The 27709-nt window shown below is 40.9% G+C and overlaps 1 protein-coding gene and 1 long non-coding RNA gene across 3 annotated transcripts; one reads left to right on the top strand and one right to left on the bottom strand.

Annotated features, from left to right (window-relative positions):
* Window positions 1-10156: 10156 nt before the first annotated feature.
* LOC136748850 (uncharacterized) lies at window positions 10157-21530 on the bottom strand. Of its 2 annotated transcripts, none has more exons than XR_010816626.1 (3): window positions 17358-21530; window positions 12577-13194; window positions 10157-10288 (listed from the first exon to the last, which is right to left on the bottom strand). It is a non-coding gene; the product is annotated as an uncharacterized LOC136748850 (long non-coding RNA). The 2 variants fall into 2 exon arrangements; XR_010816629.1 differs by having other exon boundaries at window positions 17483-21530.
* A 2905-nt stretch (window positions 21531-24435) lies between these two features.
* LOC136760003 (avidin) lies at window positions 24436-27268 on the top strand. Its single transcript, XM_066715218.1, has 5 exons — window positions 24436-24541; window positions 24981-25126; window positions 25386-25596; window positions 26347-26467; window positions 27082-27268. The coding sequence occupies exons 2-5, from the start codon at window positions 25052-25054 to the stop codon at window positions 27140-27142; spliced, it is 468 nt and encodes a 155-aa protein (XP_066571315.1). The 5' UTR covers window positions 24436-24541; window positions 24981-25051; the 3' UTR covers window positions 27143-27268.
* Window positions 27269-27709: the final 441 nt, after the last annotated feature.

Raw genomic sequence — 27709 nt, 5'->3', positions numbered from 1 at the left:
TGCAATGTACTGTATTCCATGCAGCTCCAAGGTCATTTCTTTGTCCATTGAAAGCACTCCAGTAAAATAAACACTAAAGATAATTAAAATTATTTAAATAAATAAAGCAAAAAATAAAAAAAACATAAAATAAGATGGGCTGCAACTGAGATTCAATGTATTCAAGCCTTTCAGAAAATATAAACACAGCAACAAAACAAAATTGGCTGCATTTCTTAGTAGTTTTATTTTCATTTTTGTAAAAGCTGCTTTTACCGATTGTCACACTCCGAATCCACAGTGCAAACAGCAGAGGGATAGTATCGTGATGGGGGTGTCTGATGCAGCTCTCACTGATACCACTGCAGGTTCACAGGCGCCAAGGACAACACAGGAATTTTCTTCCAATTTTGGAATTGCTCAGACAGTTGTGTGCTTGGGAATATGGGGGCCAAGTCTTTCAGAGTTGTTCTGTGCTATGTGCTCACTGTCTCTCACACACACATGCGCAGACACACACAGCGATCACAGACACAGAGAGGGTTGTATGATTATTAAAACAGGGGAACATATTTTATATTTGTTTCACCAGCTGAAGACCCCACAAGCTGCAAGCAAAGAAACACACTGGTGCACCAAGGGTATTTTTTATTATTATTATACATACATTGCCTTACAGATAGAAAGAGCATTAAAGTATGAAAGCAAATGTGAAAGGATATTTCCGATGCATTCAAAAAGAGCTAGTTTCTGACACTGTGACCTCAGCCCTGCAGCCCGTGGGAGAGTGGGAGCACAGGAGCTTTCCACACACAGACTGCCTCTGTAGCTCCTCCATTATATCCATCACCTGTCTTCCCTCTCTCCCTGCTCCATGGGTTTCTATTTGTAATGAAAGAAACTGGATGTTGAGGAAGTCCAGCTTCCTCCCAGTTCTCTGGGCCTTCTTAATTGCATGTATGCGTTTGAGTTATGGAAATAATAAAGATGGAACTGTGATTTTTATCCCTCTCCTGTCCTGCTCAGTTGACTTTCAATGAACTAATGTGGTTTTATGGAGCGCTTTAATTCACCTCCCGCTGCGGTGTACTCGGAGAAGTGAAATGAAACCGAACGGAGTGAAGCCATCAGTTGCTTTAATCTTGACTCTGGTGAAGCTACAAACGTCAGCCAACAGGACTAATTAGCACTCAGCAAATTAAACCAGGAGCAGGGTGAACAAATTAAGATGAGGACAGAAAATAGGGTGTATGTCTTTACACAAAGAGTTGGGGGGGTCTGGAACTAATTGCCCCAGGCTTGGAGATGAATCTGAATTCTATCAAGCAAAGATTACATTCTACAAGTGAAAAGCAATTGGAGAAACCAAGATAATGTATGTGTAATTTCCTACAATACCAATCTGAGGGAGTGAAGGCAGGAAAGACACTCAGGGGTCCTGTGTCCTTTACTCCCAGAAGAAGACACATCTCCCTTCTGCTTCCACACACAGCCGGGGACTCTTTGTAATGCAATACACGGCGGCCCGGGCAATTATTTATTAATGCAGGGTTCAACATTGATCATTTATTAGCATTTCCATTTCGGTTCAGTCCGCTCTTACAAGCTACATTAAGTCTGAAAGAATGGGCCCCGTTTTAAAGAAACAGACCCTTAATGAGAGATCACAGGCAGAGATTTATCCTGTGCAATAAAACATGAGCTCTCTTTGTTTGTTAATAAGGTCCCCTGGGGTCTGTACAGACAAGGATCAGGGATCTTCAAAGTGCCGCCTGAGTGAGAGAGAGAGAGAGAGAGAGAGAAAGAGAGGTAGAGTTTCACTTATACAGAAACAAAGATTCATATGCAGCTCTTTCCTTACCATTAGTGTCTCTTGTCTCATAAACAAATCTGACATGGGGGCCTTCGCTGTAATCCTTCTTGTCTTTAAATTTCCATAAACAGGTTGCAAATCCCCATAACAAACCAGCTCGGCAGTGTGAGCAAATGAAGAGGCCTCCTGTTAACTGTACTACAGGGCTGCTGCCTCCAGTGAGAGGATTCTTCTGCTGCCTGGGCACTGAGTGTTAGATCTGGTGCAGCAATACCTATATTAAAAAAAAATACATCAACAACAAATAAATATCAAACAGAACCTTCCTAGCCTTCCTGCTTTCCTGCACCACTTTACCAACTGCTATTTATAATTGTGCCCAGGCATTACCTTGCTGTCACTCAACCGTGCCTACCTGAGACCCGAGCAGGGCTCCCGTCTCCTCCACTGCCACAGCGGGGCTCCCAGGGGACACACGTGTGCTGTCTCTAATGTGCTGAGACAAAACTCACTCTGTATTCACTCAGCGGCGCCTCTGCCTCTTTGAAGAGTGGTGGTAATTGGTCTTGTCTTCCTCTGGCTTTGTTGGAGGAATCAAGAGAGAAGCAACGCACCCTGCTTTTTTTTTTCTTTAGATTGACATTTTTTTGTTGTTTTTTTAATTTCCTTTCTTCTAGTTGTGTCGGTAAACAGCCTCTGAAATGTTTGGAAGCCCACAGAATCGGGCTTCTCATCTGTTTAATTTTGAAACGCTGCATCCTGAATCACTGACGAGAGCAGCACTGAGACGGACACCATCGCTGCACAGGCGTACAGGAAAATAAAACAAAACATACACATCCATCCATCCCTGTATCCATTGTTGAAAAATGGCTGCATCCAGTACAGGGTCACACTGCCTCAGAGCTTAACCCGGCAGACACAGGGCAAACACCGTACATACAGGGCCCAAAATAAAGGCCTTGTCAAAAGCAAAACTTCTGAATTTGTACTTTAGAACCTCAATTATAAAACCACGATATGACCTCAGTGATAAGAATAGTAATTATTGCAATCAGAGCTGTCTTGTGCCAGGGGATTATTAAGCTTTGTGACAGAAATGACTTCTTTACTCATTCTCAGCCACTGCAGGGAAAGATTTGAAGCAACTTGTCATTGAAACACACACACTCACTGACATACTCACACTGGGACAGACACTGACACACAACAAGACATTCTCACACACACTCACCTCAAAGCATTAGTTCAATGTGATGAATGACCACACGTTGGTTCAGACACTGACGCTCCAGTGAGTGTGCGTCCCTGTGATCTAGATACGTTAGATGCTGGTCAGGTCACTGGCGAGAAAGCTGCACTAACTGTTTGCATCAGAAACAAGTTTCATAGTTTGTACACACAGGGGCCAGAGAACACAGGTGGGAATTAAGAGAAAATGCTTCTAAGGCTGAAAACAAGGGGCACATCTTCTCACAGAGGGTTGTGGGAGTCTGGAACATGCGTTCAAGACAGTCTGCTAGGATTCTGTGAGCAACACTTTGATTAAATCCTTGGATGAGTTATATAAGCAATGCAACCAAGTGGGCTAGATGGGCCAAAAGGGCCTCCTCTGATTTGTAACCTTTCTTGTGTTCTTAAGTAAATAAATAAAGATAAAACACACAGTAATAAGGGACCTCTCTTGACCTTTTTGATATACTTGATTTAAGAAGCTTCAGTTCACTACTTCTATTCTCTGATCATTAATGCACTCAATCTGTGCAACACATCCTTCCTCTTTCTTAAGCATATTAGAATAACATCAAGTTAGGATTACATTACCAGATGAAACCTCTACCAGATAAATTCAATTTGTTGGAAAGCCTGATCTGATTATTGTAAAAGGAAACGATTTTAAGTAAAGGGATGGATTTCCAGTCTTGTTACCGAAGGCTATGTTAATGCTTGTAACTTGATTTAAAAAACTGATGACATTTCTAGGGTGTACAGACACACAGCATCAACCAAATTTCATTTAATTATTATTTAAGACATAGATCGATGTCTACCTGCAAAGAACAACAAACAAACAGAGAAGCAAGCGAAACAGACCATTCAATTTAGACTTTTTGAAAATATTCACTGTGGATTACAAGTACTATACAGCAGTGATCTTTTCTTTTCTTTCTGTTTCGGGATTTCTCCACTTGCTGTGAATGTCAGAAGTGCAGTATACTGCAATGCAGTTTAAGGTTAATATTGTGTATACACTGTTCAAAATGCTGGGAACCAGTGCAGTGTACTGTAGTTGTACTTTGTGTTACTGTGCTACTAATAGCTGAGATGTGTCTGTCTCATAAGTGTACAAATTCGGAGGTAATGGAGGGAATTAAGCTCTCATAAATAATATGCCTTTTATGAAGGCAAGAATGGAATCGTTATCTGTCAAGGTGTATTAAGTGTGCTCCCTTCTTGGACTGATTTACTTTACTTCCTTGGCACAGTCAAATCCTCCTGCTTCAGAAAAAAATAAGCGCAGTATAAACAGATCCTGTACTTGTCTGTCTTGGTGGGAATGGGACACAATTTATAAGAGATACATTTTCATGTGGCAGACAAAGTTGAAAGACATTCAAATGGAAGCAAGGACAGTGACTCTTTAGTTTAGGGGTGGCAAATGTCAACGTATGAATGATTTATAAACACATCTGTGGAATGACATGCATAGGGGACCTAAGAGAACTGAGCACAGCCATAAGGACAATGGGACTTTGATTTTATTTTCTAGGACTCATCCTGGGTATATGACTCTTCCATTTAATCAGTGGAATTCATCTAAGCCAGGGGTCCAGGAGGGCAACAGTCCAGACTGGCAGTGTTTATACGTCTCTCTAAATAATCAACGCCATCAGAACGGGGGAATATCATGACATAGACCCCATTAAACCAAAGAAGAGTGGAATAAATGTGTTAGGAGCTGAGGGTGGGATGAAGGCCTGAACACAATGCGGTCCTTCACAACCAGCCCTGTGCCGCCCTGCTTTAGTTCATCCATTACAATCACTGGCTGCTGAGCTCCGATTGTGTGGCATTCGATTGGTTCACCTCAGTGGCTGATGATGAGGTAGGAATGGAAACCAGCCCAGCTCCAGGTCATTTTCAGTGACTGCCCTGCTTCCCAGAGTCATAGACTGGGCCATTTTTCCCACCGCATTGAAGCCTGCAACCTGTGTCTGCGCTTGTTCCTTCTGGACATGTTTACAGCCATTTAAATAATCAATTTCCACCAGCTGCTGCTTCTGCATAATGAAAACAGGGCCCTTCTCTGCCCTGCCCCACATTGGGTGAACTCTGATACAACAATTTAAATGTTAACTTTGTGACAAGCTATTACAGTGTTTTAACAGGAGACATGTATTTTGTATACAAGGAGAAGAGGACGCCTGTGTTTAAGTAAACACCAAAGCCTGACCTTGGTTCCAAAAGATTTGTTTTTTCTTTTCTTTTTTCTTTAGTCTGTTACACCCTTGTGCAAGCAGTGAGGACATCTGTCTCCGGCTGTTTGACAGCAGGTTACCATCCGGCACTTTGCACAAAAGGAATTTGTTTGTGGAGGGTGTGTCAGGAAATCAAATGTCTTCCATTTAGAGGGCAGTCATCAGGGGACATTCATAGGCACTGTGACTGTGAACAGAGGCCTGGCAGTGGGGGAGCAAAGACCAGTCTATTGACCAGAAATGGGGGCTGGAATGTGACATTTACCTTGAGTTTGCCTAGATCACCTATTGGTATATATATATATATATATATATATATATATATATATATATATATATATATATATATATATCATATACATATATACATATATACACCTGATAGAACATAGTTAGATAAGTACCACAGGGTGTGTTGGCTCCTCGTCTGTAACAGAAACGCATCTGCTGTCACAGTGAAGACCGCCGCTCCATGGAGAGAGAGTGAAGGAGAAAGCTGGACCTGATAGCACAGTGTAAGACGAGTTCTGTGTGCAGGAAGAGACACGCTGTCACAGGGGCTGAGTGACTCATCCAATATGGTGCATCTCTGTTGATCCCCAGAGAAAATAAATCAGCTTATTAAATGTATATTATTGAATTGTATTTTGTAAACAGTGTAAGGGAAAACCTTCAATGAGCTGCCACTCACTGCATTTGCATTACATGACATGTTCCCAAAACGAATGTATTCGGAAAACTGAATCAGAAATAATATAAAATTAAAATAAATATAAATAAATAATAATACAACTGTAAGGGTAGCCTCCTACCAGTAAGTGGCGCACAAAGTAAGGAATAGCAGTATCATAGAAGGACACTGTTGATCTAAAAGGCGTCAATGGTCATAACATGAAGAGAGGATTATTATTATTTTGCAGAGGACAGACTAGGAATGCAAGGCCAGACTAAAGTAAATAAATTGCACCTGAACTAAATTGGACTCACATTCTGCACACATAACAATACCAAACAACTTCTGGCAGAGGTCATGGGAGCTTCTAAGTAAAATGTAGTGCACTGGTACAGCTGCAATTGTTCGACAAATAGAAATTAAGATCTAAATGTGTTTTCTTTCTAATGCTCTTTTCTTCCAAAGACTGTTCTCAGCAATTTTACATCTATTAAAGAATAAGGCCTTGGGTATCTATTGAAGAGCCAACTTAAGAGCCTGATTCAATTTTAACTTCAGCCCACCTGCTTATCAAAAATTACAACCCAGCACTTGATGTTTTGTTTGTTTGTTTCTTTCTATCTTTTTAATGAGAAGAAAGATGCCTCTGAGCACAGCTTAGGTAATTTCTGAAGGATTAATTCAAGCCCCATAGTAAACCTTGCGAGTGGTTGCTTACCTGGTTGACCCGCGGCGCACTGTCTCTGTACACGGGCCCAACAGGAGCTGAGAGTCACACTGAGGTGGCTATAGTCTTCCACAAATCAGCTTATTTTCCTAAAGATAGATGGAGTCAAGTTTGTTCCCAAATGTAGCTGCTTTTGTTTGAGGTACAGCTCATTACACACAGAACAGCCCTCCTCACAGGCAGCAGAGTCCTCCACCCCCGGGTGATGATCTGTTTGAACAACACCTTTGCTGGGCAGGGCCATCTCCTGAGCCGCTGGTGCATCGGCTGCAGAGCACACTGCGGACACCAGCCCAGCTCCAGCCCTGTGCTTCGCTCCTAATAAAGGAGTATTAATGACAGAGCTGCAGGCCACTGAGCCCACAGAGAACATACCTAAACAGCCAGGCCTGAATAAAACACTAGCCCAATAAATACTGCAGTAAACAGGCAATTAGCAGGCCGATATTGCGTCCTCTTATTACATTGCGGCAATTAACATACAGGGCTGTGTACCTAATAACTCCCAATTTGTGTTGCATTCCTTCTCCAAACAGCAATTTATTCAAAGCGAGGAGCCACTGAAGATGCCGTTAATAAGGTGAAGGTGAGAATAAAGGCAGGGGGATGGATGAGTGGCCATGTTTAATTTCATTTTCCACTCCCTGCCCAGACAGAATGGCTTTGCTCTGGGCTCCCCTTGCTCCTCTGTTTCAGAGCGAATGCTCTGCGGTGTCTGCTGCAAGCCAATCGTGAAGCCCATGTGGGTTGTTTTTTAATAAAGATATCAACAGTAATTAAGGGAATTATTGGAAGGGAGATGGTCAGGAAGGGTCCAAACCAGGCGCATCTGTCACTGTCCCACAGCAGAGAGGAGAGTTGCCCACTTCACAGCCCCTGCTTTTGACCAGAGGTGCGTGCAGTGGCAACTCCCCTTCACTCCCTCACAGACACTCAGACACTCCTCCCTCTGTCCAGTCCTCTTCCGGAGTGTGTGCCCCGGGGAATCCCCTGGATGGGCTAATTGATGTCTGCAATTTTTTAAATGCATTCTTAAGTGCTGCCTTTGATCCACCTCCACTTAATGAACACCTGAGCCTGTAAGCATAGGCCGGTGTCGGCTCCCCACCCCTCCAGCTTGCCCTCTGCAGTCACAACGCCCCGACAGTCCAGCTGTCCGCAGAGAAACACAGCACATCACTGGTGTCCCTGGCTCTGCTTTCTGTCGATGTAAACTCAATGGCTTTTGAACAGCAGCCAGGTTGTGTAAATGAAAGGCAGCTCCATTCCGCCCACCTTGTTCTGTCAGTGGCTCAGTAATGTCATCGACCCCAGAATCTCTAATGAGCCGCTTCTTCAAGAGTCACATTGAGCCAGCTTTAGCTACCTGGCTGTGTGGGGAACACGTCTAGTTTTATTTTGGGTTTGCGGTTAGACATACAGAGCTGTGTGTTAAAGCTCCTGCTCTTAATGTCCCCTTGTGTCCTCAGATCCTCACGGACTTGTGTTGTCCCTTATGTTGCCTATATCAATATCTCGGATACACTTTAATGTAAATCTCATATAAGCATGACCAATGAGACTCTGGATCTCTAAGCTTTTTAGAGAAGGAAGCCACTGAGCAGTGGTGATTTTTGAAAATTCTTCAGGTATCAGAGAGAGCCTGTGGAATATAGTTACTAACACTACAGTAACACCTTAAGGTTTATCCTACAGATATCTGTTCAGTTCCTTGCAGAATTCCCAACATATACAGGGAAAAGTTGCATTCATAAGAACTGTTCTCTGTGAAAAGCACAGCGACTGTTTGCAGTGTTTTTGTAGTTCTGTTACTTCCTTTTTCTGACAGCAGTATTTCTCTGATTCATGTTGCACCTCTGCCATCTTGTGGTCAGAAGCAGCACAGCAGCAAGAGCTCCCTGTTGGAATGACTGGTCCAAGTTTTCCTAAAATTGGTTAAGAGTTTTCTGCTGTAGGAGAAGATTGAACAGACTCATTGCAGTTACATTAAAATCTTGTAAAACCAACTAGTAATCCTAATGAAAGCTGTAAATACAGTTAGGTACTGTAACACCATCTGGTGGTGAAACGGTGCTGGTAGGGTGGGGGCTCTGATGTATGTTGGGGAGTTCCCCTTTCCTGGACTAATGTTGGATTGGTGGTCAGTGAGGAAGGGAGTGACTGTCTATGAATAATTGAGGTGTAAAGACGAATTTGTGTTGTTGTCCTGTGTTCCCTATTTCCTTCTGTGCTGACCTTCATCTGTCCCACACTGTGTCAGTTGTCTGATACAGCTTTCCTGCCTTCCCTTCTGTCTGTATCTCAGAATACAGCTCAATTTCGTTCATGTCAGAACTATATGAGCTGTTTCTGAATAAAAGGCAGTTCCTTTTGCATTCCAGAGCACAGTGTGTTCTTTGTCTAAGAATCTCAGTTTCAATACACTTTCTGCGAGCCTGTATGTGATGCTTTTTTTGTAATGCACAATACCAGTCTGCTATACACTGTTGTGTTTGTGTCTGTTCCCTATTGTGCTTGGAGTTATATCTGTTGTCTCTAATAATGCTATGGTCACCTTTTGCACCAAGTTTTTTTTATCAGTGAGGAAGAGTGAGCAGTCATTTGTAATTCTCTATGGTGAACACAAGAGGGAGCAGCCTTGATGATTACTTTATCCATCTACCTACCTCTATACATATCTATCTATTCATGCATTTATGTATAAGTGGTAGATATTACAATAAAAGAATAAACGCTGTCAGTGTGTGGTTTTCTGAATGCTTTATTTATTGAAGTTTGACTGTACCCCGTCTCTGTCTCCAGCCACAGCTGTGTGCAGGGAGAGATTTCACCACTGGGTGTCTCCACCTGCACACCAGCTAGGCAGAGAGGGCTGCAGACTTACAGATTCAGTTAGCTAGTAATGCAACACAGGGTCAAAAACACAGCGCACAGTCAGTAACAAAGCACATGGTCAGTAAAGGGATAAAACAGTGTATATGAGAGCATATCTTCAAGCTTAACATAGTTGGCTATATTATAACACACATATGGCTCTACTGAGTCTGGTGAAGACTAGTGCTTCTCCAGGGTCTCTGGCATAATTAAGCAAATAACAGTGAAGCTCTGTGGGGTCAGTGTGTGGGATGTGTGTGTGAGTCAGCAGATGTGGGTCAATGTGGGGTGCAGGGTACTCTGAGTCAGTGTGTAGGTCGGTGTATGGTGGCAGGGTAGGGTGCAGGGTACTTTGAGTCTGTGTCTGGTCAGTGTTAGGGTCAGTGTCAGTAAGTGAGACCTCTAGATCTAGCTGCAGTCATTTGCGCTCCGGCTGCGGGTCAGCGGGGCGCTCAGGGCCGAGTGGCTGAGCCGGCAGGAGAAGGCATGTCTGGAGCGCCACTGGGCAGCTGACAGCTTCAGGAAGCTGCTGATGGTGAAGGTGCCTTCAGGTTGGCGCTGGGCACTGCTGCTCACCACCCCTGCATCCGCACGTGCCACACCCTCTTTGGCCCAGGACACAGACAGCGAGTCAGGGTAGAAGCCCTGTGCCATGCACACCAGCGTGGCACTGCCCTGCTCAGACAACTCTTGCTGCGAGGTGGGCAGTAGTGTCAGTATGGGGGGCGAGGGGGAGCGGCCGCCTGAAGGAAGTACAGAGACAATTAGATGACCAGTCTGTTTCATTGGTATTGCATTATAATGTGGACTGCAGTTAGTGAACAGAAAACAGCTCATGAGTGCAGTCAAATACTAACGTCCTAATGGAGAGATATGTTATAGCACACAGAGAAATGAACATAAAATACAATATAGCAGCTCCAGTTGGGGGCAAAATCACGTAGGGGGAGTTTGGATGTTACTGTAAATATTAACCATGGATCTACGACAACAGGATCCCACTAACCAAACAGCTGAACTATACAACACAACACAGTGTAGTTTAAGACAGCAGCCTTTGTAGCACTGCCTCCATGAGCTGTTAAATAAAAACACTGCAGGTTCCTTATGGTAACCAGTAGATATAAATGCTGAGTTATTATAATTCTTATCATATACACACATATAATTTGGTTTTGAGCATTCATATAAAATATTTCAAGGAAACAATACAGTAATCTTTTACGAAGGGATGTTAATCAATGAGGAGTCCATTATCCATTACAGATCCCTCTTGGTTCTACAAAGCATTGCTTTGCATTGGTTCTATATGACCTTGCTAGTGTAGTCTGGTTAAAAGCGGGTGACTAGAAAGTTGAATTTTTCATATTTTTGGTAACTCACACTGAGTTTCCAGTCTATCAATGCATATCTATAGTAGAGTTTTTGTATTATTATTATTATTATTATTATTATTATTATTATTATTATTATTATTATTATTATTATTTAATATTAAACAAATATCAAATGTCAACAAATAACTCACTGGCCACGTAAGTTATCATAATACATTGTGATGCCTTACTGTTATTTTTTCATTCATCACAATAAAAACAAGCATAAGGCTGTATGAGTAATCAAATAATAAATAAATAAATAAATAAATACATGAATAAATAAAACGGGACAAAACATATCAACTATAACAAGTATGCTTCCTAAGTTCTGTAGCTTAATTGAAATGCTTTCCCCAGTTAAATGTTGAACTATTTTCATAATTTAATTAAGCAATTTTGCAATAGAGCCCCGCAGCGCGACTGGGATCCTGCGAGTCCGCTGCTATAACAGCTGCTATAATAGCGGATGAATTAGATTTGCTGCAGGCGGGATTGGGAGGGAAAAAAAACAACTCTGGTAAATTGCGGGAAAACTCTAAATATCTCTTAACTTTACCCAATGTTACGTATTAGAGAATCACACTTTATTTAGTTATTTATATTTATATAGTTTTTTATGTCTATGTAATGCAGTAACATTCTCGCCACTGAAATATTCGTGAATGGGACGAATTTTTATTTGAAATGTGTTGTTTCAGTTTCAAAAAGTTTTTGTAATTAGCTATTTTTAGCCTTTGTTAAAAGTCAATACTCGAACGGATATGATTTCCATGTAAAATTTAAATATACTGAATATATTATTAAAATACTAAAAGACTCCACGGCATGTCAATATTACGTTACATCACATATTATTATTATTAGTCACACAAAAAAATCCAATGCAATTGTATAGCTTCTGTTTAAAATTATATTATGGCTATGAAACACATTAAAGCAACCTCTAATTTTGTGAACTCACTTTTTCAAAAAGGAATGGTAGGCTGATCCTGTTTCACAGTTCTTAAGCAGGTTTTCTTAAAAGACTGCACCTGCACTTTAAGCTGACATTATGAATCACTTCGATTTTGAGCCTTTTTCTGAAAAAACAAACGAGTGCTGCGATGCGAGTTTCCCTTACGTTTTTCTAAAAGCCTAATCATAACCACATTTCTTAAAACATTGCTAACGCGATTTTTTATAATAATTATTATGATATCTATTTTTGTAAGCAAGATGTTTTGCAGTTTTAAGCATAAAATGTAAAGCATTGTGTGGTTCTTTGGTTCTCCTTAGTTAAATAAATAAATAAAAAATAAATAAAAATCAAAGCACAGTGGCAGACATACATTTTAATACTCACCAACAAACATCTGAGTACCTCCACCGAGGATAGCTCCTCACAGTGATTCGCACCATGATCAAAAGCCTTTCAACTAGCATCTGTCACTTTTCCTTACAATATGTAATCTGCTTTTACAATGTTCCAAAAATTAAGACTTTCAGAGACAAAATAAATGTCTGACATTTAGAAAAATGCTTTTCAGAAAGCTCTTGTGCATTGCGCTTAATTGTATAGAACTTTCTGTATGAAAAGTGCTATATATGAAATAAAATACATATAAGCAAGAGCAGTAGCAGTGTACCTTTGACAAATACATTAATTTACTCACTTGAAATGTGAACTTTTGTTCCTCCTCCAAAGAGTCCATATCACAGTGATTCAGCCCAATACAAAAACCCTCAATGATTCAGCTCAATGAGTCTTCGTTTGTAGACCAATCCACCAGTATCCCATGCAGAACGTTTGAAAATCCATCCAAGAATCTTGAAAGGACATCACTGTGTCAGACATCTAGAGAGATCACTGACATGTGTAATCCACCATAAAGATACTGACATTTTAAATCAGTTTAAAAAAGCATGTTTAAGTTGGTGCTCTAACTAGTCTGATAGCTGTTAGTTTTTGGATGGGTGACAATACAGACTTTCACACTGTGGACTGAACTTGTACGCAGGCACAGTGTATACAGCCTCATCCTCATTCTGCACGTTGCTGATGTGCAGCTACTCCTTTCTGCCAGAAGACCCCTCAGTGTAGGAAAATCTGTCCGACAGTCCAGGAGCTCTATTCGAATCAGCTAGTAGGAATTCAGGCCCAGTTCCAGGCTTTTGCTGGTAGCACGAAATAGTCCAGCTGCCACTGTTGACATCACAGGATATCACAGCCTTTCCCCCAGCAGCAGACAATGTGAGGGTCTTTTGCTGGGTCAACACAAGGGCCTCCAAACCTAGAAAGGCAAAGGAACAGGGTGAAAAGAAAAGTTTGAATTTTCCCATTGCATAGTGGAATTCCCCAAAGCTAATTAGTGGAATTGTAGTTAATTAGTTAATCAATTGAATACTAATAATGTACTTGTGAGGAATGATATAAGAAGTTTGAAAAGAGATATGTGGAGGAAAATATAAATCATTTTGTGCCTTTGTGCTTTGTGTGCTGTGACCCTGGAGGTTTCTGGCAAGTAACTATTAATGTGCCTGCATTCTTTACAATGAATTATGAAAACCTGTTCTTTTCTAACTTCTCAGTCACGCCTTTTTAGTTTATCAGCAACTTACATTCTCTACTTGTTCCTTATTAAAGTTTAATTGTATTCAAACCTATCATTGTTAAGGGTAAATGACCTTCCAAATGTAGCTGGCAATTTAGAGGATAATAATTATTATGCATGACTAATAATTGTAATAATATTGATGAGATGGGTAGGCTTATTTTAGAATGCCAATGAAATTAGTCTCATAGTTATTTCGATGACCAATCAGACACTGTTTGTAAAATGTCAAACCCCTTGAGGGTGTGTCCCAAAATGGGAATAAAAGCTATGTACTTCCTTGAACTCTTTGGAAAAACAGCATTATACTTGTTTAATATTTTCTGTTGCTGTGTTCTGCTGTTTCTTCCCGTGCACGTAATAAATTCTGATTAGAACTTCTGACTCCAAGTCTTATTTCCATAACAGTTTGGCGTAGTCAGCAGGATTGATGGACTGGAGTGTCTGAGCCGACCTGCCCGGGGCTCCAGGGGAGGAAAACTGTGGTGTCTTAAAGATGAAGGGAAACTCTCTGCTCTCTAAACTGAGTTAAGAGTCCTGCTCCCCTCGCTGATCCCGGACAGGCCTGCTCAGCCGTGAAAGAAGACATCATTCAAAGAACCTTATCAGAAGACACGTGGTGAGTCGGAGATTCTAATTAGTGAAATAGGTTTTTTTAATCGTTTTTTGTCCTGAAAGAAAAAACGTCCGCAGGTTTTTTTAATCGTTTTTTTGTCCTGAAAGAAAAAACGTCCGCAGGTTTTTTTAATCGTTTTTTTTGTCCTGAAAGAAAAAACGTCCGCAGGTTTTTTAATCGTTTTTTTGTCCTGAAAGAAAAAACGTCCGCAGGTTTTTTAATCGTTTGTTGTCCTGAAAGAAAAAACGTCCGCAGGTTTTTTTAATCGTTTTTTTTTGTCCTGATAGAAAAAACGTCCGCAGGTTTTTTAATCGTTTTTTTGTCCTGAAAGAAAAAACGTCCGCAGGTTTTTTAATCGTTTTTTTGTCCTGAAAGAAAAAACGTCCGCAGGTTTTTTAATCGTTTTTTTGTCCTGAAAGAAAAAACGTCCGCAGGTTTTTTAATCGTTTTTTTGTCCTGAAAGAAAAAACGTCCGCAGGTTTTTTAATCGTTTTTTTGTCCTGAAAGAAAAAACGTCCGCAGGTTTTTTAATCGTTTTTTTGTCCTGAAAGAAAAAACGTCCGAAGGTTTTTTAATCGTTTTGTTGTCCTGAAAGAAAAAACGTCCGCAGGTTTTTTACCGTTTTTTTGTCCTGAAAGTAAAACGTCCGAAGGTTTTTTAATCGTTTTTTTTTGTCCTGAAAGAAAAAACGTCCGAAGGTTTTTTAATCGTTTTTTTGTCCTGAAAGAAATAACGTCAGAAGGTTTTTTAATCGTTTTTTGTCCTGAAAGAAAAAACGTCCGCAGGTTTTTTAATCGTTTTTTTGTCCTGAAAGAAAAAACGTCCGCAGGTTTTTTTAATCGTTTTTTTGTCCTGAAAGAAAAAACGTCCGAAGGTTTTTTAATCGTTTTGTTGTCCTGAAAGAAAAAACGTCCGCAGGTTTTTTACCGTTTTTTTGTCCTGAAAGTAAAACGTCCGAAGGTTTTTTAATCGTTTTTTTTTTGTCCTGAAAGAAAAAACGTCCGAAGGTTTTTTAATCGTTTTTTTGTCCTGAAAGAAATAACGTCAGAAGGTTTTTTAATAGTTTTTTCGTCCTGAAAGAAAAAAACGTCCGCAGGTTTAAATATTTTAATCCCTAAAGAAACTAGTGTGTGTGTGTGTTTATGTTTGTCTCAGTGATATCCTTTTTTATCTGATTGTTTAATGCGGAGGCAGATCATTGGAAATATTGTTGAAGTGCCTAAAAGAGAAATTCTTGAATATTAATATTGCAATATTAATCATTGTATTTTCTCTTCCATTCATTTTAACCAAGTGTGTATGTTTTATAAATGCAAGTTTAAAAGTAAATTAGTTGTAAAAGCAAGACCTTGGTGAAACATCTGTGCTGCTGATAAGCAGGGAGTCAGGTTGTCTCCCGGCATAGTTGAGGCCTGCATTTACTCCCTACCCTCTGTGTTACTTTCAAGGCTAGGTTGTCTTGGGAGAAAATATAAATAAAATGTGTGTGTGTGGGGGGGGGAGTTTGCAAAATAGAGATACAGAGCTAGTATTTATGATATGGAACGATTAATGCAAATTAAGAAATGAGAAACCAAAGCTAGCTAGCTTAAAACATTCGTTACAAAAATAAAATACAATCTAGTCTAAGCGAAATGCCCCAAAGACAAATGAAAAAGAAGTCTTCAGTATTAGTGAAAGCCCTCAAGATACTGTGGGAAATTAATAGATAAATAATAATGAATAAGGGTAGTTTGAGACACTGCAGGTCAACAAAACATGCCCAACAAAACTAGTATCCGAATTTACTTTGGATATAAATTAGTATGTGTTTATTTGTATGTTTGTAAGTGTAAAGTTTGCGCAAGGTAAATGTTTTTTGTATGTATTTGTTTATACTGCATGGTACAGAATAAGATTAAGAGAGTCATAAATAACGAATAATAATAGAATTATAGTGTTACTTTATACAGAATGCTATTTAAAAAATCAAATAGGTCTTACAAATAAATCAATGAATGTATGTATAAATAGTAATAATTCAAATCGATAAAAATAACTTAAATATATTTCTAGTAAGAAATTAAGGAAAGGAGAAAAGAATAGCTGTTAGGATGCAGAACGAGGTTAAAAGAAAAATATAGTTGATGAGGGTTTGACAGCTGTAAAGGCTTGAGAGACTGGAAAAGGAAAGTTTGTTTTGTAAAACGAAACTGTCTGGCAGTAATCAGGTTCAGAAAGTAGCCTGAGAGGACTGAAAGAGAGAGAGAGAGTAAAGGTTGCATTATTAATAATAATAAGACTGATGTTGATACAGACAAATAAGGAAAAAACGAGATGAAAAAAACTATTCAAAATTATATTGGGAATTGTTCCTAATAATATGAAAATAATTACAAATGTATGTTTTTAAAACAAACTGAAACAATAATAATTGATTAATAACTGCAAATATCAACCTAATAATTATTAACTATATTGTCTAAGGAGTTGCTATAATGACTACTGATATTAATAAGATAGTATGAATATATCTGTTATGCACATTGCGTCTCATATCCCGATGAAACTGATATTTGACACTTATGACTCAGGCAGGATAAAAACAATCTGGCATGCGCTGTGAAAAGCTCCAGGAAATTGTAACTGGCCACTGCACCTTCCATAAGAGAGCTCAAATATCTTCTAAGGCAAGGTTGCCCCACGGGCACTCCTTCCCTGGCTTGCCATCTGGCACATGTTGGCCACACGGGCAGGGAGGTGTGAGGGAATGTGTGAAGCAGTCTTTTTAAATTGGTGTACCCCAGATTTCATAGTAACAGTTCACACCAACTGCAGATTTTCCCCCTTGGTGTTCTTTTGTTCATATACAAATAGATTGTGTTCAAATGTCTAAATGTTGTGGTTATGAATATATACTTGTAATAATGTATGTTTTCTAAAATGGGTTGAAGCCTATCCCTGTATGAAGGCTGATGCAGTACAGTAGCAAAAATACTGTTAAGAGGTCATAAAGAATAAACTGGCTAAAATTTGCAAACAGGGTTCAAATGTCCTATAGCCCTAATGACAATGAGGCCATCAGCAAATCGGGAAAAAAAAAGCTCCACAAGAGATTATTATTATTATGAGACGTTCTGTCACTTCTCCATTGTCTGTAAGGGAAATGGACATCCACTTGATGGATGATGATATGTTTTTTTTTTTTGTATGGGACTAACAGTTGCAATCGAAGCTGTCTACTCACAGGTAAAAGCTGCCCAGTCTGAACCAGCCCAGCAGGACTGTCACTCATTTTAACCAGATGACTAAGTGTACGTCAAAGCACACAAGAGAAAGTCCTCCCTGCAGCCCAGGAGGACAGGGCCCTACCAGGTGCTCCTGATCATCCACACAGCTCTGAAGTGCCAAAGGGAAACGACACTGGTGGAGACCAGAGGGATGCTCTCCTTTTCTCCTGGATCCTCTTCCTCGCTGCCTGCAGGACCATCGTCTGCATCATAACAGCCTGGGAAAAGGACGTCTTCAGTGCCCAGCCAATGGGATCATCGCTGACTGAGGAAATCAGTCCAGAAGTAGCTGACATCAGCATATTTCCATAACAGATGGTACAGAGAGTATTGTTGAATTTGCTGTATGTGGAATATGTCTTACCAGAGAGACTCAGCAGCAGAGCTGAGAGGAGAGTTGTGCTGGGCACCATGGTTGCTGAGCGAGTCATTGGGAGAGGAGAGAGAGACTGAGAGTCTGCAGTGTCAGTCAGCACACGATTGGTTCTGTGCATTTCGGCACCATTCTTAAACACAGCCCAGCTCCGCCCAGGAATAAATTACACAAATACACAGCCTGGACTAATGAACAAGCCAGACATATTCACATATTCATTAATTTGTTCTGTGCAGGATTCTGTAAAGTATTCTGTAATGTTGAGCACGTCTAAAAGCCCTTTACAAGTCATGTTGTGAGAATGATATAGTCTATTGTGCTTTTAATCTAATCGCTGGCTCTTACCTGGATTCTGCAGTCCCATAAAATGTAACTGCCGAAGATGTATTACATGTATTATAACTATTTGTGCATAACAGAGGACATTATTAAACTATTCAAGCACTATAGAAAGACACTAGCTGCCTATATTAATATAGCATCACACTGTACACTCCAGAAGTTGAGTATCCAATTGCTAAGAAAGGAGCAGATATACAGTGTCAGAGATGTGTACAAAATAACAATTATTATAACAAATAAAAAATATAAGTAGTTGTTGTAGTTGTAATTGTATTAGTAGTTGTAAGGAGGTGGGCTGTATGGCCTTCTTTCTTGTATTATTAACTGTACATTTCTCTTGGTCGCCCTGGTATGTTTAATTTCTGTCAGGGAGCAACCAAAGGAAGTCATTGATCACTTTGGAGGTCTGAATGCTTGCCAGTTACTCATTTGAGAAAACCTCATCAGTTTATTACAGTTAACAGGTAAATACTGAATAATATCAGTATAATCGCTTCAATGCAGTTAAAAAATATATACACACCTTAAATTCACAGATCACATGAAGGTGTTTGTTTAATTTTATGGATGACATTAATATTGAATATTGAAATAAGTCAATATACCTCTGTCTAGCCTGTCTTTTAATCAGCCTGAAACCACACCTCATCAAATAGACTCTGATTGAAGTTAAATAGAACATTTAGAATGAGTACATCTAAGAACGTAAGAACAGATTCGTGTATTAGTGATCCCTCAGTGGGGATTCATCTTGTGATCCAGAGTTACTATAATCAATAAGAGTGAATTGTTCAGCTGGGGAATAATACTAAAAGTGTTACAGGGAAAGAAGTTATAAAATCTGGGTCAGGGATGCATGTGTTTGGAGTGCAGTGATCTAGCTTTTGGGTGTGGGGGGGAATGAACGGATGTGGAGTGGTGTGTGGCTGGGTGCAGTGCTTCAGTTCCTCTCAATGTCTCTCTCTCTCACCAGCTGCTGTCTCACTCAAACTGTTTCTGGCAGGGGGAGATCCCTCTTAGCACCGACAAGCTAAATATAGCTGGATCTCAGAACTTCTGTGCCAATTAGGGGCATTGGTCTGAAACTGAGAACATTTTGCTAAGTACAACACTGTGTTCGAAAATGTGTTTTGGAATTGTTAATTTTATCAACAAGGTAAAGTAAAAAAGCATTTAAGTTTTGATTCATATTCCTCAATATACAAAAATGAAAATGAGAATAAACTAGAAATGTGAAGAATCTACTATGGGTACTATTAATTTCAGTGAAATTTGTGAACGAGCTTAAAGCAAATTGGCTGATAAGAGCCAGCAGAAGGTGAACGTTGTCCAGTGGCTCTGTACAAATGTCTGAGCAGGGAATGTTCCTCGGACCATGTAAAAACTGAGCAGAAGGAATGGTGAGCCAGGGCTTGGCATACATGGTCAAGGCCAAGGCAAACCTTCTGCATTATCCTTACTTTATCCCCTTTCTGTGCTCCTCCCCACAGCACTGTTTCCTCCCTTTAACCGTTTCCTAACCCACATTAGATGCACGCTACCATAATAATAAATACAGTAGGATGATGATTCACCTGAGGCATGTCAGGTAACAATTAGTGCCAACCAGTGTGATCATCAGGAATGGCCTTGACTTGCCAACAACTGGAATGCACCACCAGAGCAAGTTTGGGTGTAAGCTGCAGGTGGATTTTGGAATACGGAAGATATAATGATTGCACCAACATGCACCAGGAATGCACCAGGGAGCACCACGAACACCAGATGCCAGTGTTGTACCAAGTTGAACCGAGCGATGTCGAGATACACCAGGCTGCACCGAGACACCTCGAGCGACAGCTGCCCCAGAGTGCTGAGATGTATTTAGCAGCACCTACTGAATAATCACACTGATATCTAGTAGTGACTGTGAAGAGGTTACTCAAGGTGTGGATTGAGGAGAGTGAGCAGTGAGGAGATAAGAGTACCACCCTAGTAGTACAGAGCCCTGTAATAGTTGGGGGAGCAAGATCCCAGCTGTAGCCACAGTCCACAGCCCACTCACTCAGCTATAGCTGAAAATGAAGCCTTGCAAACAAAGGTATGGTTACTTTTACAGCTATTAACACACATATTGTGAACTGGCACCCAGAAGGCAGGAGGGAGAAACAGATTTATGGTGAAAATAAAGTGCTTTTATTTAAAGCAACTCAAAACAAAATCAACAGCACATACTGAAATACTAAAACACAAAGGTTTCACTGTTCTCCACAGTTCTCAGTCTCTCTCTGTTTCTCTAGTCCATGGCAGCCTAGGCTCCTTAAAAAGGGTGTGCTGCTGGCCCAGGGAATAACCGACTGATTGGTCAACTATAGATGAGGCAGCAATGTACCGCATTCTCATTCTGGCCAATCAGTCAATTAAGCATCCCAGACCAGACTAAAAAGAGCTCTCCCTTTCATACTTCCCACACTCCATTTTTTATCACCCCCTCTGGTCATTATAAAAGTGTAGGATTTAGAACAAGGGCAGTGATGTTCAGACTGTACAATGCACTAGTTAGACCTCATCTGGATACTGTGTACAGTTCTGGTCTTCACACTTCAAGAAAGATATCGCTGCTCTAGAGGCAGTTCAGAGGAGAGTAACCAGACTTATTCCAGGTCTGAAGGGAATGTCCTACTGAGAGACTGAGGAACTGAACCTTTTCACCCTGGAACAGAGGAGACTACGTGGGGACTTGTTCCAAGTCTTCAAAATCATGAAAGGCATCGACCACATCAAACCAGAGGAGCTTTTCCAGATCAGCAGGGACACACGCACCCGGGGACACAAATGGAAATTGGGCTTCAAGGCATTAAAAATGGAAAACAAGAGACACTTCTTCACACAGAGAGTCATCACAATCTGGAACAAATTCCCCAGCAATGTGGTAGATGCTGAAAATTTGGGAACATTTAAAAATAGACTGGATAGGATCCTTGGATCACTTAGTTGTTAATGGACACCAAACGAGCACGATGGGTCGAGTGGTCTCCTCTCGTTTGTAAACTTTCTTATGTTCTTGTGTTATATTTTATCCACAGTGGGCACACAGTATATCCCCACTTCTGATTTTCCTTTGTACATTCACTCTTAGAACTCTTAGAATCTTACATAAGACCAGTACAGTAAAATATAAATAATCTGATTTGCCTGTTTTTGCGGTGGTGCTGTGCTGTGACCTGCCCACTCAATCACATCACATCACATTAACATCACATAAATTGTTGTGGTTTACGGCCGTTTGTATTTTTTAAACGTTTGTTTTACTTGCTCTCCATAGCTATAGCTTCTGTTACATTTACCTGTAAAGATCAAAGATTGAGCTTGTTTGGCATGATATGTTTTGCAATAAGAATTCAATGAAATTGATTATATTGTTAAATAAATGTTTTACACAAACTGCCCGATGATTTCTCTCTCATTTGAAATTGCACTTCTTCAAGCTAGTCTTCATTGTTGTGTAGTCGGAACTGTTCATGTAGTAGCCCAAGCTGAGCAAGCCAGTTATGAGGTTTTAGTATGCTTATCCTTGATGGAAATACTTTTTTCAATGATTCACACATATTATTTAATGTTTCCCAGATGTATTATTAGAAATATGGCCAAACAACTTAGTGAACACTGAGAAAGAAGTACCCAAACAACCCAATCTTAAAACACAACCACAACCACAACCACCCCCCCGGATCAATGACATTCCACCAGCACCTGCCCCCAGCTCTCTCACCCCCATACCCCCCCCCCCCGCCTCCGTTTTTTTCACAAATCATACTCTGTATATATAGATGTTGTGGCACTGTGGTGGGTTGGACCCAGTGCCAGGGATCTCAGGTAGGAGTTTAGGAAACACAGAGATAGTTTATGATGCAAAGTGAGGTGAGGATGCAGTGCACCATGATCAAAATAAACAGACAGAAAACATAAATAAAACCCTAGCTCATCTCAATTCTAAATTTAACGCAGGTCCCTGAACTACACCTATAACTAAAAGTAAGACAAACAGCAACCATACAATGTCTGTGATCAGAATTGTTGCTGTAATTCAAGTCCCGTTAATCTAAGCTGTAGTCCAGTTCACTCTTCTCTCTCTACTCAAACACAAAACACTCTCCATCTCCTCTCCTCCTGCCTCTCCACAACAGGAAGTCAGGGGGAGCCAGTCATCAAGCAGCAATGCATCAGCTGCTGCTCCCAGTAGATTGCCTCACAGTCTCTCAATGCACCCCCCAGCAGTGCATCAAAATGTATAAACAAAAAGGCAGTATACATATCTATATAACAATGATAACAGAAGTCTCGTGAAACCCCAAGTGAACGGCAAGAGAGGCAGGATGTCCGTGCGCTGAGGTAGTTAAAGCAGGCAGAGGGAGGGGTCGTCTGAGTGATAGCGCACAGCGGCCTATAGGCAGTTTTGCATTGAAATTCGTCATGAAGTCCACTGCAACGTGCAATTACCTATTGTCCCTTTAGGTGTTATTCTTGACTTGAAAGATAGTGTGCACTTAAGCACTTATATAGAAGTGTAGAGAACATTTAATCAACCTGCCATTGCTGTGATTAGATAGGCAGCCTCAGTGCTGATCATACATATTTTTATGTATCAGGAAAATAAAACTTGATATAATTCAACACCTCTTGGCAGAGCATATAATCCACATAGGTTTCAGAACCTGCAATACAGAGCTGATTAGATCTGCATCAAGGTCACCCTCTGCTTAGGGTGGTGGAAATGTAGGTTTTTGATCCAAATTAAATATTCCACTCCGTATATATAAAACATAAATAAAACCCTAGCTCATCTCAAGACTAAATTTAACGCAGGTCCCTGAACTACAACTATAACTAAAAGTAAGACAAACAGCAACCATACAATGTCTGTGGTCAGAATTGTTGCTGTAATTCAAGTCCCGTTAATCTAAGCTGTAGTCCAGTTCACTCTTCTCTCTCTACTCAAACACAAAGCACTCTCCATCTCCTCTCCCAGGCTCTCCTCCTGCCTCTCCACAACAGGAAGTCAGGGGGAGCCAGTCATCAAGCAGCAATGCATCAGCTGCTGCTCCCAGTAGATTGCCTCACAGTCTCTCAATGCACCCCCCAGCAGTGCATCAAAATGTATAAACAAAAAGGCAGTATACATATCTATATAACAATGATAACAGAAGTCTCGTGAAACCCCAAGTGAATGGCAAGAGAGGCAGGATGTCCGTGCGCTGAGGTAGTTAAAGCAGGCAGAGGGAGGGGTCGTCTGAGTGATAGCGCACAGCGGCCTATAGGCAGTTTTGCATTGAAATTCGTCATGAAGTCCACTGCAACGTGCAATTACCTATTGTCCCTTTAGGTGTTATTCTTGACTTGAAAGATAGTGTGCACTTAAGCACTTATATAGAAGTGTAGAGAACATTTAATCAACCTGCCATTGCTGTGATTAGATAGGCAGCCTCAGTGCTGATCATACATATTTTTATGTATCAGGAAAATAAAACTTGATATAATTAAACACCTCTTGGCAGAGCATATAATCCACATAGGTTTCAGAACCTGCAATACAGAGCTAATTAGATCTGCATCAAGGTCACCTTCTGCTTAGGGTGGTGGAAATGTAGGTTTTTGATCCAAATTAAATATTCCACTCCGTATATATAAAACATAAATAAAACCCTAGCTCATCTCAAGACTAAATTTAACGCAGGTCCCTGAACTACAACTATAACTAAAAGTAAGACAAACAGCAACCATACAATGTCTGTGATCAGAATTGTTGCTGTAATTCAAGTCCCGTTAATCTAAGCTGTAGTCCAGTTCACTCTTCTCTCTCTACTCAAACACAAAACACTCTCCAACTCCTCTCTCAGGCTCTCCTCCTGCCTTTCCACAACAGGAAGTCAGGGGGAGCCAGTTATTAATGGACACCAAACAAGCACGATGGGTCGAATGGCCTCCTCTTGTTTGTACATTTTCTCCTTCTTCTTATGAATAAGCTGCTGTACTACAGGTCTTGAAGGTGGTCAGGGACTGTGTGGTCCTGAGCTCAGTGGGAAGGTCGTTCCACACTTGGGTTGAAAAGGAGCAGCTCTGAGGAAGGGCAGTGGAGAGGGGGTAAATTGAGTCTTCTGGCACAGGAGAACCAGAGAGGTTTGGAGGGAGTGTAAGGAGAGATGAGAGTCTGTAGGCAGCTAAGTGCAGTCTGGTCGAGACTAGAGTAGGTAAGAGTTAAAGCCTTAAACTGGATGCGAGCCGAGACTGGAAGCAGGGAGCAGAGTAATGGAGTAGCGTGAGTGACAACACCAGATGAGCAGCTGAGTTCTGGATGAGCTGGAGTGGGCAGGTAGCAGTGCCAGACAGGCCAGCCAGGAGTGATTTGCAGTAGTCCAGGCGGGAGAGAACCGGGACAGAACCAGGGTCTGTACAAACATAGCAGCGAGACAGGATGAGTTGTTATGGTGTTCATCTTCAATACATAGTAGACAGCTTTTTCTTCTGGGTTTTACATTGTAGTAGTAGTAAGATAAGCAGTAGTGGTTGTAGTTACAACAGTTGCAGCAGCAGTGCCAGCAGTAGTAAGAGATGTAGCGGTAGTGGTAATAGCAGTAGTAGTAAATAAAAATTAAAATGATTTAAATAATTTTTTATATTAGTCCAGGTTTCCTAGGAACTCATATCTGTACAAACACTTTTGAAAGCTGTTAAGAGTAAGTTCACATACATTAATAGGCTGATTATAATCAAAACAAATTTATGAGATTAAAGAGTTCAAATTAAACATTAACTATGATGTATGTATATCTGAAATCAAAATCTAGGCTTGCGATGGTATATAATGCATTTCTGCTTGATTCAGAACACACTGCAGCCAAGCGCAGACAGTAAAGACTCTCCTTTGGACTCCTGAAGGAAATCTCTTCTCTCACCATGCGGGCCGGGCTTGTTCTCCTGTGTGTGCTGTGTCTGTATCAGAGCTGCACGTCTCAGCTCCTGGGAAGAAAGGTGAGCATGAGTCCAGGGTTGGCAGTGAGTCTCAGTGTCTAGGTACCATTAGTGCCTTTTGTTTTCTGTTCCACCAGAAAGGTCAATAGCTCGCAGTTCAAACTATGCCGTTAACTAAAGCTACAGTAACCACATTCACATGGATGCTGGAGATAAGTGCTAAATTGATCCAGTAGACCAATTATTACATTTTTACTTTCAAGGACTGAATCTGAACAGTACTGCAATAACCACCGCTGAGGTTCCTTTGTCTTTCTAGTGCTATTTATTGGGGCTGTGGAAGAATGAACTGGGCTCCAACTTGTCAGTGACCGCATTGAAAAATGGATTCTTCGAAGGAGTCTACTACACAGCTGTCACCTCCCAGGAGAATTTGGTCAGCAAGGAGTCTCCTGTCTCCGGCTGGGAGCAATGGAACAAGGACACTCTTCAGCCTGTGTTCGGCTTCCTGGTCAAATGGAGCTTTGTGGGTGAGGACATTTTTTCAGGTCTGCCAGCTGTAACATTGTGCCCTGTCCTGTCTACATGCCTTCACTGCCACCAGCAGAACTGATAAACTGTGTCCGCTCCATAGTCACATTAAATATGACTATATATATACAGGTTCAATGAAGGCCTGGGCTGTCAGCCTGTGTGGAGTGTACTTGTTCTCCTCTTGGCTACATGAGTTTTCTCTGGGTGCTACGTTTTCCTTCCAAATCATGAAGACATGCTGCTTAGGTTGATTGGGTACTCTCAATTGCTCTGTAGTAGTATGTTTGTGTTGAGGGGAGGGGGTTCTCTACAATTCAATCTGTAATACTTTGTATATGCTGAAATATATTTCATATTCTGCAATATATGTAAATATTTTCTTGTTCATATATTTCAGAATATATTTTCCTTTCATTAGGGCCATCTGAAGCGTTTCCCTCAATTGCATATCTCTCAACCTTTTGCTTCAGATTATTTGTAAATAAACTTAACAAAACTATAAAAAAATGATCAAACATGCATCTATTCAGTTCATACTATAAATTTTGGATTGAACACAAGGCAACAGTAAGCATACTTTTACATATTTTCATAAGGGTGAGGTGATAAAATGGAGAAAAGGTCCCTGAATATTTTGGAGATCTTGCACATTACAAACTGTACTGCCTGCTTTTGAGCAGGGAATGATAGACATACAAAGCCACTGTGTGTGCCTCCAGTCTGAATGCTGCTTCTTTCTCCTGCAGAGTCAGTGACCTCCTTCGTTGGGCAGTGCTTTATGGAGAAGGATGGCACTGAGCGTCTGGAGACCATGTGGCTGATGAGAGGGCAAGCAGCAACAGCAGCAGAGGACTGGAAGCAGACCTGGTGAGACAGCAATGCGTAGAACAACAGGGCTCCCTGTTCACTGTGACATTTTAATAATCTGGACAGGCTGTAGTTAAACAGAGCGCCATTGATATATCCCCTGAGGTGGCTTTGTGTTCAAACACCTGCTGTCTAGTGTGGGTGGGACAGGACTCCTGATCTCTGCCAAAGTGTCATAGTTACATTACTCCTCTGGCTCCCCCTAGCCAGCCTTTGGCCTTTGAGTCGCCGGTCACTTGTTTGGGTAGATGAAACACAGTTCTTTTCCAATTTACTCTTCTCAAACAGAGTCCCACTTTAAAAGTTCTTTATTCTACTTCACATGAGTGGAGAACTCAATTTTTTTGGTTTTGTTTTTGTTTACAAACTGCTTACATTTTGACCCATGTCTGCTGCGAATGTCTGAAACCCCTTAAAATATAATAAACCAGAATAGGGTAAAAGGGTTAATTGTGATTTGCATACAGGTTCAAGTTTTGATTTGGTCTAGGCCTTAGAAGGGGACTTTAAAATTTTAGAAAACTGCCAAATTGTCTATTTATTCTAGAAAAGAGGACTGCAGAGATGCTAGTCTAGCATGTCATTACCAATATTGTTTCTCTTCTGTGTCATAGGGTTGGCAAAAATGTGTTTCATCGGGTGACTGGAGGACCCTCAGCAAAAAGAACATTGTGAAAGCAGTTAATCTGCATCACTACAGCTCTTCATTCAACGTTCATCAGTGATTCTGCTCATTAAATCAAGATTTGCATGTTTGCATGTCCTAGTCTTTAAATAAAAAGCATCACAGAAAGCTTAAAACGTGCCCAGGCTCTTCACTCCTAGTACTGCAGTCCTGCACAGTACAGACTGCCTGTGATTTGCGTGCAGCTGAAAGCTGGGGGCAGTGGACACAGAGGGAACATTCCCAGGGTGGTGTGGTTCTCAAATCTGCCTGCACAGCTGGAGGCTCACATTATCACTCCCCCAGGGAGAGAAGGACGCTGTGGAAATACAGCAAAGAATCAGAAAATCAGGGAGGTTACAAACAAGAGAAGTCATACTGCATGGTTGTATAGAGCTCACTCTCAGTTGCTTGGCTGGGGAGTGTCTTCCAGACCCCCACTACTCCCTGTGTAAAACATGGTGCACATCCAGGGTGGGTGATGAGGAAAGTATAGGAAACAGTGGTGTAACCTCAGGGCCGGTGAATTACAGCTCAGTGACACACCAACACTCATATAAAATACCTCATATAAAATA

The sequence above is a fragment of the Amia ocellicauda genome, chromosome 1, assembly GCF_036373705.1.
Source record: "Amia ocellicauda isolate fAmiCal2 chromosome 1, fAmiCal2.hap1, whole genome shotgun sequence".
Taxonomy (NCBI): Eukaryota; Metazoa; Chordata; class Actinopteri; order Amiiformes; family Amiidae; genus Amia; species Amia ocellicauda.
The sequence above is the reverse complement of the archived record's forward strand: the minus strand, read 5'-3'. Positions and strand labels throughout refer to the sequence as shown.